This window comes from Microtus pennsylvanicus, chromosome 22, assembly GCF_037038515.1.
Source record: "Microtus pennsylvanicus isolate mMicPen1 chromosome 22, mMicPen1.hap1, whole genome shotgun sequence".
In the NCBI taxonomy this organism is placed as follows: domain Eukaryota; kingdom Metazoa; phylum Chordata; class Mammalia; order Rodentia; family Cricetidae; genus Microtus; species Microtus pennsylvanicus.
The window spans coordinates 20,090,823-20,105,182 of NC_134600.1; the positions used below are offsets into that span (position 1 = coordinate 20,090,823).

The 14,360-nt window shown below is 36.5% G+C and overlaps 1 protein-coding gene across 1 annotated transcript; it reads left to right on the forward strand.

Moving 5' to 3' along the window:
* Window positions 1-1,881: 1,881 nt before the first annotated feature.
* LOC142840025 (uncharacterized) lies at window positions 1,882-13,627 on the forward strand. Its single transcript, XM_075956504.1, has 3 exons — window positions 1,882-1,886; window positions 12,343-12,901; window positions 12,986-13,627. The coding sequence occupies exons 1-3, from the start codon at window positions 1,882-1,884 to the stop codon at window positions 13,625-13,627; spliced, it is 1,206 nt and encodes a 401-aa protein (XP_075812619.1).
* Window positions 13,628-14,360: the final 733 nt, after the last annotated feature.

Below are 14,360 nucleotides of genomic sequence, written 5' to 3' on the forward strand. Positions count from 1 at the left end.
TCAATGTAATGTGTACACAAAAACCCTATACTTTGTGTGAGGGTCAGGATGTGCTCTAGGCGAGGCAAATAATGTGTACTAAATACAAATTTTCTAAACTAGACCCCCAAAAGTTGGGCTGATAGGGCAGAACTGGAAGGACTGTGCTGTCTGAGTCATTGGAGCTGCTAATATTGTGAGTCCCAGATGGGTGGCCCTAGTCAGAGAGGGATTCTGGGACGTACTAGCAATGGGGAGTACTAGTGACAGACATTTTGTGGGTTCTTTCCATGATTTTCTTCTGCCTCTGCTGTAAGAAGTAGTAAGGAAGATCACAAGCTATCCCATAGTGAGTGGAGGGTGTCAAGAGCAGGTCTGTTGAGCTGTCATTTCTGCTATGCTTGGACAGATCATGAGCCAGACCTTAGCTATCTTGGTCCATGTTATTTGTGCTGGCAGTGGCCCTTGTTTTCTGAGCCTCCTTGTGTACAGATTTACTAGGGAGTGGGGGACTCTGAAACCCTGGAAATGGAGGGTATGATGCTGGTTTTATCTATGTCCAGAGTATACACATGGCACTGCTTTTGTTGTATAGTGGGAAGAGAGATTAGAAAACTGAAGTTCTAGATTCTACAAGTTCTGAATGTTGCATTCCATTTTTAGTTTTTTTTTTAATAAAGATTACAAATTGTAGAACTGGTAGAGCAATACTTGAGTAGAATGCTTTTAACATGATCCTGCCATTAACCACAATGGTGTGATCCAGTGAAGCTTACCAGGGGACAAAAGAAGTTTCTTATTTGCAGAGATTTCTCAGGTGTGCATTGTGTTAGACAGGAAGGCAAGGCACAATCCACATATTCTGCCACATGTCATATAGTAGGAAGCAGATTTTAAATTATTTTTTAGTTGTTTTGAGATTGGACATTTTGGGACTGTGTTTACATTAAACCAGAGGAAAGCACAAGATCTGGAGAGCTGTAGGAAGTGATCTTCTCTATTTTCACAGATAACATCTGTATCATGAGGCTGCTGTCTCAGAAGACAGATCAGTAACTGGGGGTCAGAATTAACAGTATAAGTGTCACTTGGAGTTATTTTTGTGAAAGTTGTTCAGTTTGAGTTTATTTAATTTTTGGAGACATATCATGAAAGATAGCTTGGTAACATTGGGCAAGACCACACTTTTCCTTGTCAAGGATTACTTTGGTCTTTTAATTAAAAATTGACAACATATTCCTGCTTTTGTTCATGGCTTTTTCTCTTCAACACCATTATTCTTTTACAAACATTGGGCACATTTTTGATGGAAGGATCTTTGTGGAAAATACAGAAAGCAAATTATGTGAATCTGTATATTATTTTTTCTATAATCTATAACTGTAATCTAATTATATTATTCATATTCAAAAAATTATCAACCTTTCCCAATTTTATTCAGAAAATTTCTTTCATCATAAGTTCCTCAAGTTTTGAGTTTTGGGGAAGTTTTTGTGCAGAGATTTTTTTTTATTTTAGATGCCTGCCACTTTCCATTTCCTAGCATATCTGTGTGTTCCAGTTGTTGCTATCTTCACGTTTGAGTCTTTGCTCCTTAAGTGTTGATATGATTAACACATAATCCCAGTGAGCATTCTGAATGTTTCCAATGGAATGTAACTTTGTGGTTAGCTTTCCTCTTACAAATTCTTGGACAAAGTTATTGAATTGTATTTATTTAATTCTGCAAATTTACCTTGCAGACCATCTATATTTTGATGCATCATGTTCCCATACATCATTTTTTTACTTCTTTATTTATTTTTGATTTTCTTGTTTCTATTCATCTGAGAAAGACTTGGTTTATTTGGTAAAAGGTATTGTGTCTCTTAGCAGGTAGTTCAACACATTATTTTTGTGTGGATGACGTGAGTTTAAACATGCATTCACGTTGTGAGGTTTAGAAATCTCTACTTTTCTCACTCCAGGGGATCTGACAGTCTCTTTTTTAGTATATCACATGTGCACATATGTAAGGCATTTTGCCTCATGTACAAACATACTCAAAAAATAGGAATAACCTTGTTTTCAAAATTGTTTTTGCTTATAAACTGAGTCAAGCAAGTTACTTCACATGTACACTGATTCCTTAGAAATCTTTCTCCTGAAATTTTGTTTAAAAGTTTTAATTCTTCACTCTAATGTAGACTGAGAGGCATTTCCCAATTGTAGAAAATGAAATGGTATCTACGTGATCCTAACAGACATCATTTTCTTTATTATAAGAGAATGACATACTTTAAGTAACCAAAACTATTTTCCACAAAGCAAAAATATCAAAGGCATCAAATAAATCTTGCCAATTTTGGTAGACAGCCCTTCTCATCCAACCCATTTTCTTTATTGGTAAAGGAGAGAACTGGAGTGTACAGGATGCATGATGGCCAGTGATTTCTTGGAGTTTGATTTTGATTAGAATCCTGTAGTTCTTGTTTAAGAGACCATAATATTAATTGGAAGGTCTGTCTTTGAGACCTGTTTTGTCAGTGGTGTCATCTCTGTTGTGGATTTTATAACTGTAATCTAATTATGTCATTAAATTTCCAAAAATAATGAACCTTCACCAATTTGCATTTAGAATATGCCTTCTATTATCAGTTCCTTAAGTTTTTGTTTTGAATAGTTTCTGTGGAGTGACAGTTTTCTCTTCTTGATCTTAGATGATTGCCTCTTTTAATTTTTTGGCATATCTCTGTTTTCCATTTGTTGTTATCCTCATGTTTAGGTCTTTGCTGCTTAAGTGACTGACAAGAATAATACATTATTTTTGGTTCTTTAAAACCTTTCCATATAATATTGTCTCTGTGTGCTAATTAGCCTCAGCTGTCAACATGACAAAGCCTAGGGTCATCTGAGGCAACATCAATTGAGTCCTTGCTTGAATCAGAATGTCTGATTTCTGTCTGAAAGAGATTGTGTTGATTGATGATTGACTTGGAAGAATACTCTTCCCCTGAGTTGGCAGTGTCTGTAAGCCAGTGGACCTGGGCTGATTAAGGGAGCTAACTGAGCACAAGACAGTAACAAAGCAAAAGAGAAAATTAGGAAAGAATGGTTCCTCGTGTTTTGCCTTCAGTGATTAACTTGAGTTTCTATCTTAAGCTCCCACAGTGGTGGACCCTGACTTAGGAGTAATAACCAAATAAACATATTCATTACCAGAGTTAGTTCCTTTTGTTTAGATAGATTCATCACAGCAACAAAGAAGAAAGTTGGAATAAAAGAGGTACCTTAACAGTGGTTTTGCTTGCTGCAGTGGACTTGGGAATATTGACTGTGGAAGAATTTTTAATGTATCAGAACTTTAGATGGCAAAAGTCAGTCACAGAAAAATCTACACAGCATAATTGAGTGGTTTTTTTAAATTTTTTTATCTTTATTTATTCAAAATTTCCACCTCCTCCCATCCTCCCATTTCCCTCCCACACCTTCCTTATCCATTCTTCTACTGAGGGGCACCTAGGTTGTATCCAGGTTCTGGCTATCACAAATAGTGCTGCTATGAATATAGTTGAACAACTGCTTTTGTAGTATGATTAGGCATCTCTTGGGTATATTCTCAAAAGTGGAATTGTGGGATCCTGAGGTAGGTTGACTCCCAGTTTCCTGAGAAACCGCCACACTTCTTTCCAAAGTGGTTACACAAGTTTGCATTCCCACCAACAATGGATGAGTGTTTCCTTTACTCCACATCCTCTCCAGCATAGGCAATCATTGGTGTTTTTGATTTTAGCCATTCTGACTGGTGTAAGATGGTATCTTAAAGTTCTGGGAATCTTGACTGTGGAAGAATTTTCAAGATATTGTGACTTTAGATGGCAAAAGTCAGTCACAGAAAACTCTACACAGCTTAATTTTTTTTGTAGGACCTGAAAGATGTGCATGTTGAGTACTTGTGGACAGTGCATGTTAAAATCATAGCATTTTAGTGGGCAAAAGGCTCTGCAGGAAACAAAGGAGTTAGATTGGTCTATCTAACCTGAGAGATGTTTGTCTTAGGTTTTTTTTTCAGGTTAAAATCCATGGCTCCTAGGACACAGTGTGTCTTGAGAAAGGCATTAGGCTAATCTGTGTTTCTCGAGTATTCCCTTAGTGGTCAAGGAAGTTTGGAAGCTCAACAGCAAAATTGGTCTGAGACAATAATCCTGTATTCCCTGTATAGCTTACAGTCTTCATGATATCCCAGCAGCTATCCTGTGTTGATCCTGCAAATTTCTATTATCTTCTATTTCTGATAAAGTTATCAAATATCTGATTGCTCTCAATACACAGTCACAGCTTGACTTGCTGTGCCCTCTCCATCCCAAGCCTGGATTCATTCCTCATGGCTCTGTTATGTGATCTTGGCCTGGTAAGTAGGGCAGGTGCTCAGAAGACTTCATAAAATCATTTAACTAGAGATCATTTGTGTGATACTTGGCCCCAAAACTATCTTGATTGTTCCATGTCTGAAGAATAAAAGCCCTAGGTCGTCTCAGATGGAAGTCCTATGATGAAAAAGAGACAGGGGTTTTCATGGTTTTCAGCACCATTAAAGGAAGGCCCTTGCTCTGAATTTAAAGTTAAGAAAGTGCTTAATGCCTAAGACTCTATCCAGCTATGCCCTTAATTTATGGAAGTAGTATAAAATGTAATTCTTGTCTCATGTTGGATTGATGCTACTTGGCCACTTGATCATTCCCCACACACCCAGACCCTCAAAATAACCATGTAGAAACTATATTAATTAAATCACTGCTTGACCCATTAGCTCTAACTTCTTATTGGCTAACTCTTACATATTAATTTTACCCATCTCCATTAATCTGTGTATCACCACAAGTTTGTGGCCTACCAGCAAAGTTTGTGCACATTTTTCTCCTGTGGAGGATCCATGGCATCTCCTGACTTGCCCTTCTTTCTCCCAACATTCAGTCCAGTCCTCCCCACCTGCCAAAGTTCTGCCCTTTCAGCAGGAAAACACAGTTTCTTTATTCAGTAATGATAATCACAGCACACAGAGTGCACTCCCACATCACTCTCAGGAGCATCATACATAACCTGCAGTAAATATAGTCAAAGTTCGGTAGGGTTCATTGGATCTTGGCAGGATCACCTATGTTTTACTGATGCTGGAAATAAGAAATATGCAAAATGTGAAGAGCATGGATTCTTCTTTTGTGGGAAGTTCATCACAATTATAGCCACCTATGATTGGGAGATTCAGAGCCCTAGTGAAGAGACTGTGGGAGTTCATTGCATTAAGTGTTGAAGATGAAGCTGGGTTACATTTGAGACCACAGGATGTTGAAATTTCCAAGCTATGAGACATCTGTCATCGAGGCCTGCATATGAGGAATGGAAGCAGCAATAGAGTAATATATATATGAGAAGTGGCAGGGATCTGTGTAATAGTTTGACTTATATTGATAATAAACTTTGTTAGTAGTCAGAGATAAGAGCTAGCCATTAGCTTAACGAAATATCATAGAAACTTTGAGGACTGCAAACTGAAAAGGGACAGGAAGTAGAGAGTTGAGGCTGAGAGAGGATCCTTCTTTCTTCTAGATGGAGGCAGTCAGATCACTGGTTGTGCTCTGCTGCTTCTCTGAACTTTCAGGTTCACACCCCATATCTGACTCCTGATTTTTATTAATAATAATTAATTAGATTAACACTCCAATAAAGTTAGTTAATATTAGTTTCAAAAAAAGATCTCTTGAATAAAAAAGATAATAGTTCATCAGAGAGCATTACCATTCAATCTTAATTAATTTGTAAGACTAACAGATGTTTTCCTTTTGATTAAATACAATTTCCAAAAATAAAACTCCATAAAGTTAGGCTTAAGGCAAAGTTTTGTTTTATCTTTACAAAAGCATGAAAACATCAAACTAAGGAATCTAAAATCCACTGGACAACCAAGACATCTAAAAAAAAAACCAAATCATCCAAATAAAATGTCCCCCTCCAAAAGAATAAATTGGCATAACAGTCACTTATTATAATCATATTAGGTATGTTTTCAAGGGAAAACAAAAGGACATTTCCCCCCTTTTTTCCCATGCAGATTCCTCTGTGTTGCTCTGGCTTTCCTAGAACTCATTTTGAAGATCATTCTGGCCTCAAAGTCAATGAGATATACCTGCCTCTGCTATGAAAGTGCTGGGTTAAAGGCCTGCACCACCACAGCCTGGCAAAAAGTTATTTTAAATATACAGGTGGTGTTGTTTCTTTATTTTAAATGTTGTTTGCTTTATAATTCCTGTTGACTCAGGTAGTATTATTTTCTCCTTCTGGGTTCTCTGATGGAGCTAAAGACTCAATAATTATAATTATGCATGTTACCAAATTGAAAATTGAATGCAAAAAATATATAAAGTATATAATGTGAAGAGACATAGGAACATTATTTAAGGTTGGTAATACAAGTTAGGATAAAAAGAAATTTACAAACAACACCTTGGGCTTACTGAGATAGGATAGATGATAAAATATTTTCTCTAAATTTTCCAAATGCAGAGGGATTGGACATTGCCAATATAATTCTTCCCAGTATATATTACATATGTATTCATCGTATATAGCCTTACTGTGTTAGTTAAAACCTTCACTTTTTAATTAGGCTCTTGAATTTCAAAATCAGGTCTCATCAAAGTTGGCCAAAAACAATTGGATAAGTTGTCTGCCCTCATTAGGTTGATTTTATTTTGCTGACTAAACCTGTTTAGATTTGTTTAAACTTTCAAATTTTGTAGAGAACAACTTTTTCGGTAGTATGTCTATTTCTTCCTTGACCCAGGGGTAGTTTGATAGAGCACTCTTCATTCTCCATGAGTTTTTAGGCTTTTTGTGATTATTGTTGTTGTTAAATTCTAACTTTAAAACATAGTGATATGATAAAACACAGGGTGTTATTTCAATTTGTGTGTGAGTGTGTGTGTGTGTGTCATGGATTGCCTTGTTACCATGTTTGTAGTCCATTTTAGAGAAGATACCCCGAGGTGCTGAGAAGAAGGTATATTTTTTTGTTTTTGGATGGAATATTCTGTAGATGTCTGTTGAGTCCATTTAAGTCAAGACATCTGTTAGTTGTCTTATTTCTCTGTTAAGTTTCTGTCTAATTGACCTGTCCATTGGGGAAGAGTAGATTGTTGAAGTCTCCGACTAGTAATATGTGGGATTTGATGTGCATTTTAAGCTTTAGTAGTGTTTCTTTTACATATGTGGGTGTTATTATATTTGTGGCATAGCTGTTCAGGATTGAGACTTCATCCTAATGAATTGTTCCTTTTATGAGTATGAAGTGTCCTTCATCGAATCTGATTGATTTTACTTTTCAGTCTATATTATTTTATTTATTTATTTAAAATTTCTACCTCCTCCCATCCTCCCATTTCCCTCCCACTCCCCTCCTCCCCCTCACTCTCCAGTTCTAAAAGAAGTCAGGGTGCCCTGCCTTGTGGGAAGTCCAAGCACCCCCTCTATCCTTGGAAGATGTGCATCTAAACAGACTAGGCTCCCAAAAAGCCAGTACATGCAATAGGATCAAAATCCAGTGTCGTTATCATTGGCTTCTCAGTCTGCCCTCATTGTCAGCCACATTCAGAGAGTCTGGTTTAATCACATGCTCATTCAGACCCAGTCCCGCTGGCCTTGGTGAGCTCTCACTAGATCAGTTCCACACTCTCTGTGGGTGGACACACCCCTCGAGGTCCTGCCTTGAAGTAATGTTGTCTTTGAGGTTTAGGTTATTTCTTCTATAAAGCAAAAGGATGAATCCTGCTTTAGGATCCATTCTCTAAGCTTGTGACAATTTGTAAGTGAATTGGATCTATTGATAGTAAGAGATATAAATGACCAATGATTGCTACTTCCTGTTTTATTTCAGTAGTAGTGTTTGTGTGTTTCTCTTCTTTGGGTTTGTGATGTCAAGTTATTTGTTGCCTACGTTTACAGTTAGCTTTCTTGGGTTTCCCACTAGTACTTTCTGTATGACTGGATTTCATGGAATACCTTGTTTTTTCCATTGATGGTGTTTGCAAGCTTTGTCGGTTATAGTAGAGTCCTTAGTCTCTTAATGTCTTCAGCATATCTGTCCAGGGCCTTCTTCCTTTCATAGATTCCACGAAGAATTTGGGTGTTACTCTGATAGGTCTGCCTTTATATTGTAATTGACCATTGTCCTTTGCAGCCCTTAATATTCTTGCTTCATTCTATATGTTTTGCATTTTGATCATTATATGTTAGGGGGACTTTTTTGTTCAGTCTTTCTGGTGTTCCCTAAGCTTCTTGTACATTTATAGATATACCCTTCTTTTGGTAGGAAAAGTTTTCTTCTAAGATATTTTTTTTGTTGACTATATTTTCTGTGCCTTTGAGTTGGCGTTCTTCTCTTTCTTCTATCCCAATTATTCTTAGGTTTGGATTTTTTTTTCATGGTGTACTAGATTTCCAGGATGTTTTGTGTAATGTATTTGTTGGAGTTATTGTTTTCTTTCACCAATAAATCTCTTTCCTCTATAGTATCATCAGCACCTGAGATTCTCTCTTCTATCTTTTGTATTCTGTTGGTTACACTTCCTGCTGTAGTTCCTGTTTGTTTACCTAGATTTTCCATATACAGAATTACCGTCATTTGTGTTTTCTTTATTGCCTCTATTTCAGTCTTCAAGTCTTTTTTTTTTGACAAGGTTTTTTCTAGCTTTGGGCCTGCCCTGGAACTAGCCCTTGTAGACCAGGCTGGACTGAAACTCACAGAGATCTACCTCCCTCTGCCTCCCAAGTGCTGGGAATAAAGACATGCACACCACCACTGCCCAGCCCCAGTCTTTAAGTCTTTTAAGTTCTTTGCTTTACCTCTTTGATTATTTTTTCTTGGTTTCGTGGGTTTCTTTGAGAGATTTATTGATGTCTTCCATTTTTGTTTGTGTTTTCCTCAATATCTTTAAGGGAATTTTCATTTCCTCATCATCCTCACAAAGTTACACTGAAAATCATTTACTGTTGCTTCTTCTGGGTTAGGATGATCAAATCTTCCTTGTTTTGGTGTTACCATGTTGTTTCCTATGTTGTCGGCTGAATTCTGGCATTGGCACCCACCCATCTCATCCTTCAATGGGTGCAAGCAGTGTCTTTGCCTCTTGGTCTAATCTATAAAGTAGCTGATTTTGTTTTTGAGAACTGTTCTTGGCCTAGTCTGTGTTTCAGAGAGCAACACTTCAGAGGTCTGTCTTTGCCCTCTGTCTTGGCCTGCTCTTTTGGTCTGCTCTCCTGGGTCATTCTCTTGGTCCAGTCTGTGCAGTTCATTGAATGAACAACCTCCCAGAAAAGATCATGTACTTGAACAAGTTTCTCTCCTTGGTGGCCTTTCTTTCAATTTCCTGTGAACCTTTAGTAGGAAAGGCCTTTCTAGATGAAATGCCTCATTGTATGTGATGAGTCTCAATATCCTCAACTAATTTTCTGACTTTTATGTCTACTGTGTTGTTGTTGGAATTAATCAGTCAGCTTTCCACTCATACTGAAATGTTTTTATTATCATAATAGGCTTGATCTGTAAATCACATAAAATAGAAGAAATAGTTGCTGTTCAGTGCTAAGGAGTTTGGTAGGCTGCAGTTTTAATTGTTTTGTTTGCTTGTCTGAGTAACCTTTGCTGTGTGGCTCCAAATTCCTGAAATTAAAGGGAGGGGGACTTCATTCATGGCTTTATTTGTTTTTATGTTGTTGGATGATGACCCTGGAATGTGGGCTTTTTCCATGTCAAGCATATGCTGCTGTGCTCAGCTTCACACATATCTTGAATTTTAAATTTGACAGAGGGTATCATTCTGATTCCCAGAATTCCATGTATTCATGACATTAGTACTGCATGAGCATTCTGAGTCATCGAATTGCAGGTGCATGAACTTCTTTCTGCTTGTTGTGCTTGCTGTTAATTTTTCACTCAATTTGACTATTTTATGTGTCTGCATGGATATGCACCATATGGGTACTAGGTCATCGGAGTGATCAAAGCTTCTCAGAAATTCTGAACTTGGAATAATAAGTAGTTGTGATCCCCATGTAAGTACTGGTAATTGTGCCCACCTCTTTTCAAGACCAGGAAGAGCTCAGAAGTAGTCAGCCATATTTCCAGAACTGTGTTAATTTGTTATGCCCAACATTTATATAGCCAATGTTTTCACCTTTCAATTTGTAATTATTTTGAACATGAAGTAGCTTTTCATAAAATGTTTTTGGTATTGCCAGTTGAAAATAGGAAACTTTAGCTGTCTGGAGTATGAATACAGATATGGAGTGAATGCATAATTCTTTGTAGGAACATCAGTAAATATCTCTGAATTCTTTCAATCTGATTTGTTTGTTTCCCTGATTTTTGCAATAGAGTTAGGGTCTTACTGTGTATTTCCACCTGTCCTAAAAATGATTCCATAGACTTGGCTGGCATTCAACTCAGAGACAAAATATACACAACTATGCTTTCTGAGTGCTGTGCTTAAAGGCATGAGTCAATACACCCACTTTGCCCACTGTATTTTTCTTTTTTGTAATTAGTATTTCTTCATATAATTTTCTAAGTGTACTATGTCCTGTTTATCTGTTTCCTTGGTTCTCTCTATTAATAGGAACTTCTTTTGTAAGGTGATATCCCATTCAAAGAGTAAAGAAACGACAGTGGTGACTTCTAATCAATTTCCTTCTAAAGTGATTTTCTTTAGTGTCATGTAATAATAGTGGGGAACACTAGAATTTTATGACTCTACTGTCAAAGATGTATTGATTTACAATGTTGTCACCTTTATGCTTTCCATTATAAACATGAATGAAATATTTTAGAGTTCAGTGACCTATGATGATGTGCACGTCAACTTCACTAAGGAAGAGTGGGATTTACTGAATCCTTCACAGAAGAATCTCTACAAAGATGTGATGCTGGAGACCTACAGGAACCTCACTACTATAGGTAAAAATGAATTTCCTTTATGTTTCAAACTAAATGGACAACTTTTTCTTGGTTAATAATGTTCTTCAGTAATTTATTTAAAAACAATAAGAATGAGTTGGATAAAGCAGTTATGGTTCTAAGGGTCCCTTAAGATAACAGCTGAAACATTGCACAATTTTCAATAAAATAACATGCATTTTCTGGTATTATATTTTAGGATGCATTTGGGAAGACCATAATACTGAAGAACATTGTCCATGTTCTAGAAGACATGAAAGGTAATTTTCTTGTGCAAGCTTATAACAATGTGCCTCTGATAAAATTTTTCTTCATCCTGAAAGTTTTAGTCTAAAGCAACACTGTAAATAAGCACAGTTTTAAGTGCACTGACAGTTATCAAATTCTCACAAATCCCTAAGTCATATGTGAATATCATTTGAATGACCTTCTTTTTAAAAAGCATTGGCTAAAACAAATCACCTTTTGAGGCATAGCACCATGAGAGCTTTGTTGTAGATCTGCAAATAAATTTCTTTTTTGCTACTCATAATACAAAAGGTATACACATTGAAGATGATAAGTATATCTGCAAAACTTTGTAAAACAAAACAACAGCCCATGGTAAATCTTGTATTACTCATATACCTCTTGTGACTGTGATAAGTTTAGTGATAGAAGCTGTTAGAGTTGAGTCATGTGGCAGTTGTACTACAGAAACCCTGATATCTATACCACCAGTCTGCGAGGAACAGCAATTCAAAACCTGAGAATTCAATGTGGAAATCTCTTATGTGTTATTCTTCTTTACTAAGTATACCATACATTATTCTTGATACAAGTGTATGAGCATGGGGATATAGAGAGATGTAGCATACCACTCTCTAAGAACAATCAGATAACTAGTAGCCACATGTTGAGTATACTTGTTGAATTTGATTCAAGTATACCATTAATTGTTTTTCTACCATCATTGTTAATACATGAACAAACTCACACTGCAAAAAAGCTGTATGCATTCTACAACAGTGCGAATAGTTTTGGGGGTGCTAGTTGACATAGTACATGCCATATGATTCACAGTATAGGAGAATACATGAACGTTAAAGCTCTGTGTTTATCCATTTCTTTTCACACATGTATAAAATATCCTATAGAAAAAAGTTTCAGGGAAGGTAAAATGGTAAGTGATAAAAGAAAGGAATTTACCATTGGAGGTATCTTCCAAGTTGCAAACAAGTGTCTAATTAGAGAGCAAAACATAAGTTTAGACACAGTTATAGAAACTTAGTATCTTTATAGTTGGACTATATTATAAAATTCATTCATACAAATGTCTAGGCACAACACTGTATTGAATGTGGTAAAGCTTTTATATGTGCCAATTATCCTTGCAGGATTGAAAGAATTCAAGCTGAAGAAAAACTTTCAGTAGATATTCAACAAGGTGAACCCTTGACACATGTCAGTCACCTTAAATGGAATGAAAGAACACATACTGGAGAGAAACCCTATGCATGTAATCAGTGTGGTAAGGCCTTTGCAGATCACAGTACTTTTCAAAAGCATAAAAGAACACATACTAGAGAGAAACCTTATGAATGTACTCAGTGTGGTAAGGCCTTTGCATGGTACAGTGCTTTTCGATACCATGGAAGAACGCATACTGGAGAGAAACCCTATGAATGCAATCAGTGTGGTAGGTCCTTTGCACTGTACAGTACTCTTCAATACCATGGAAGAACACATACTGGAGAGAAACCCTATGAATGTAACCAGTGTGGCAAGGCCTTTGCAGGTCACAGTCATCTTCAATCCCATAAGAGAACACACACAGGAGAGAAACCATATGAATGTAATCAGTGTGGTAAGGCCTTTTCACATCACAGTAATCTTCAAAGACATCAAAGAATACATACTGGAGAGAAACCATATGAATGTAAACAGTGTGGTAAGGCCTTTGCAGCTAAGAGTAATCTTAAAAACCATCAAAGAACACATCTTGGAGAGAAACCCTATGAATGTACTCAGTGTGGTAAGGCCTTTGCATTTCAGGGATCTCTTCAATGCCATCAAAGAACACATACTGGCGAACAGCCCTATGAATGCACTCAGTGTGGTAAGGCCTTTGCACGTCATCATCATCTTCAATTACATAAAAGAACACATACTGGAGAGAAACCATTTGAATGTAATCAATGTGGTAAGGCCTTTGCAGATCAGAGTAATCTTCAAAACCATAAAAGAACACATACTGGAGAGAAACCTTATGAATGTACTCAGTGTGGTAAGACCTTTGCTCAATACAATCTTCTTCAAAGGCATAAAAGAACACATACTGGTGAGAAACCCTATGAATGCAATCAGTGTGTTAAGGCCTTTGCTCAATACAATCATCTTCAAAGGCATAAAAGAATACATACTGGTGAGAAACCCTATGAATGCAATCAGTGTGGTAAGGCCTTTGTACAACACAGTAATCTTCAAAGTCATCAAAGAACACACACCGGAGAAAAACCATATGAATGTAATCAGTGTGGTAAGGCCTTTGTACAACACAGTAATCTTCAAAGTCATCAAAGAACACACACCGGAGAAAAACCATATGAATGTAATCAGTGTGGTAAGGCCTTTGCAAATAACAGTCGTCTTCAAAGGCATAAAAATTCTCACCCTAGATAGAAACTCTGAGTTTATTCAGTGTGAGAAGGCCTTTGTAGCACATGATCAACTTCATAGTCATAAAAGAACAGATACTGGAGAGAAACCCTATGAATGTAATCGGTGTGATATGAAATTTGTAGCTCACAATAATCTTAAAAGGCATAAAAGATCTCATCGTAGATAGAAACTCTTTGATTGTAATCAGTGTGGTAAGGGCTTTGAACAACACAGTGATCTCTAAAGGCATAAAATAACATACAAAAGAGGGAAACCCCATGATGTATTCAGTGTGTAAGGCCTTTGCAGATCACAGTAATTAATGTTCAAAGGCTTAAAAGAGTAAGAATCATTATGAATGTAATCAGTGTGATAAAGCCTTTTTATATTTTAGTCATCATTAAATGCATAATCTCCTGTATGTGAGAACAACCATGATTGAAATCGATTTGGTAAATCCTTTGTCACAATCAACCATTCAGAAGAGAAAGTATGAATTTAATGAATGTAGGCTTCAAAAACATAAAAATATCATACTGCATTGAAACTGTGAATAAATTCAGTTAGTCAAGTAACCATTACTCTAGTGTTTTAAATGTTTTAAATTCTATTTAGATCAATTTTAAGACTAAAATTGAAACAAGCTCATAAAGAAGAAATTCCTATTCATGAAAAGATGTTAATGCGTTTAAACATCACAGATTTCTTCAGGTTCAACATAAAATATTTTCATCATAGCCTTGCAGGAAATAAA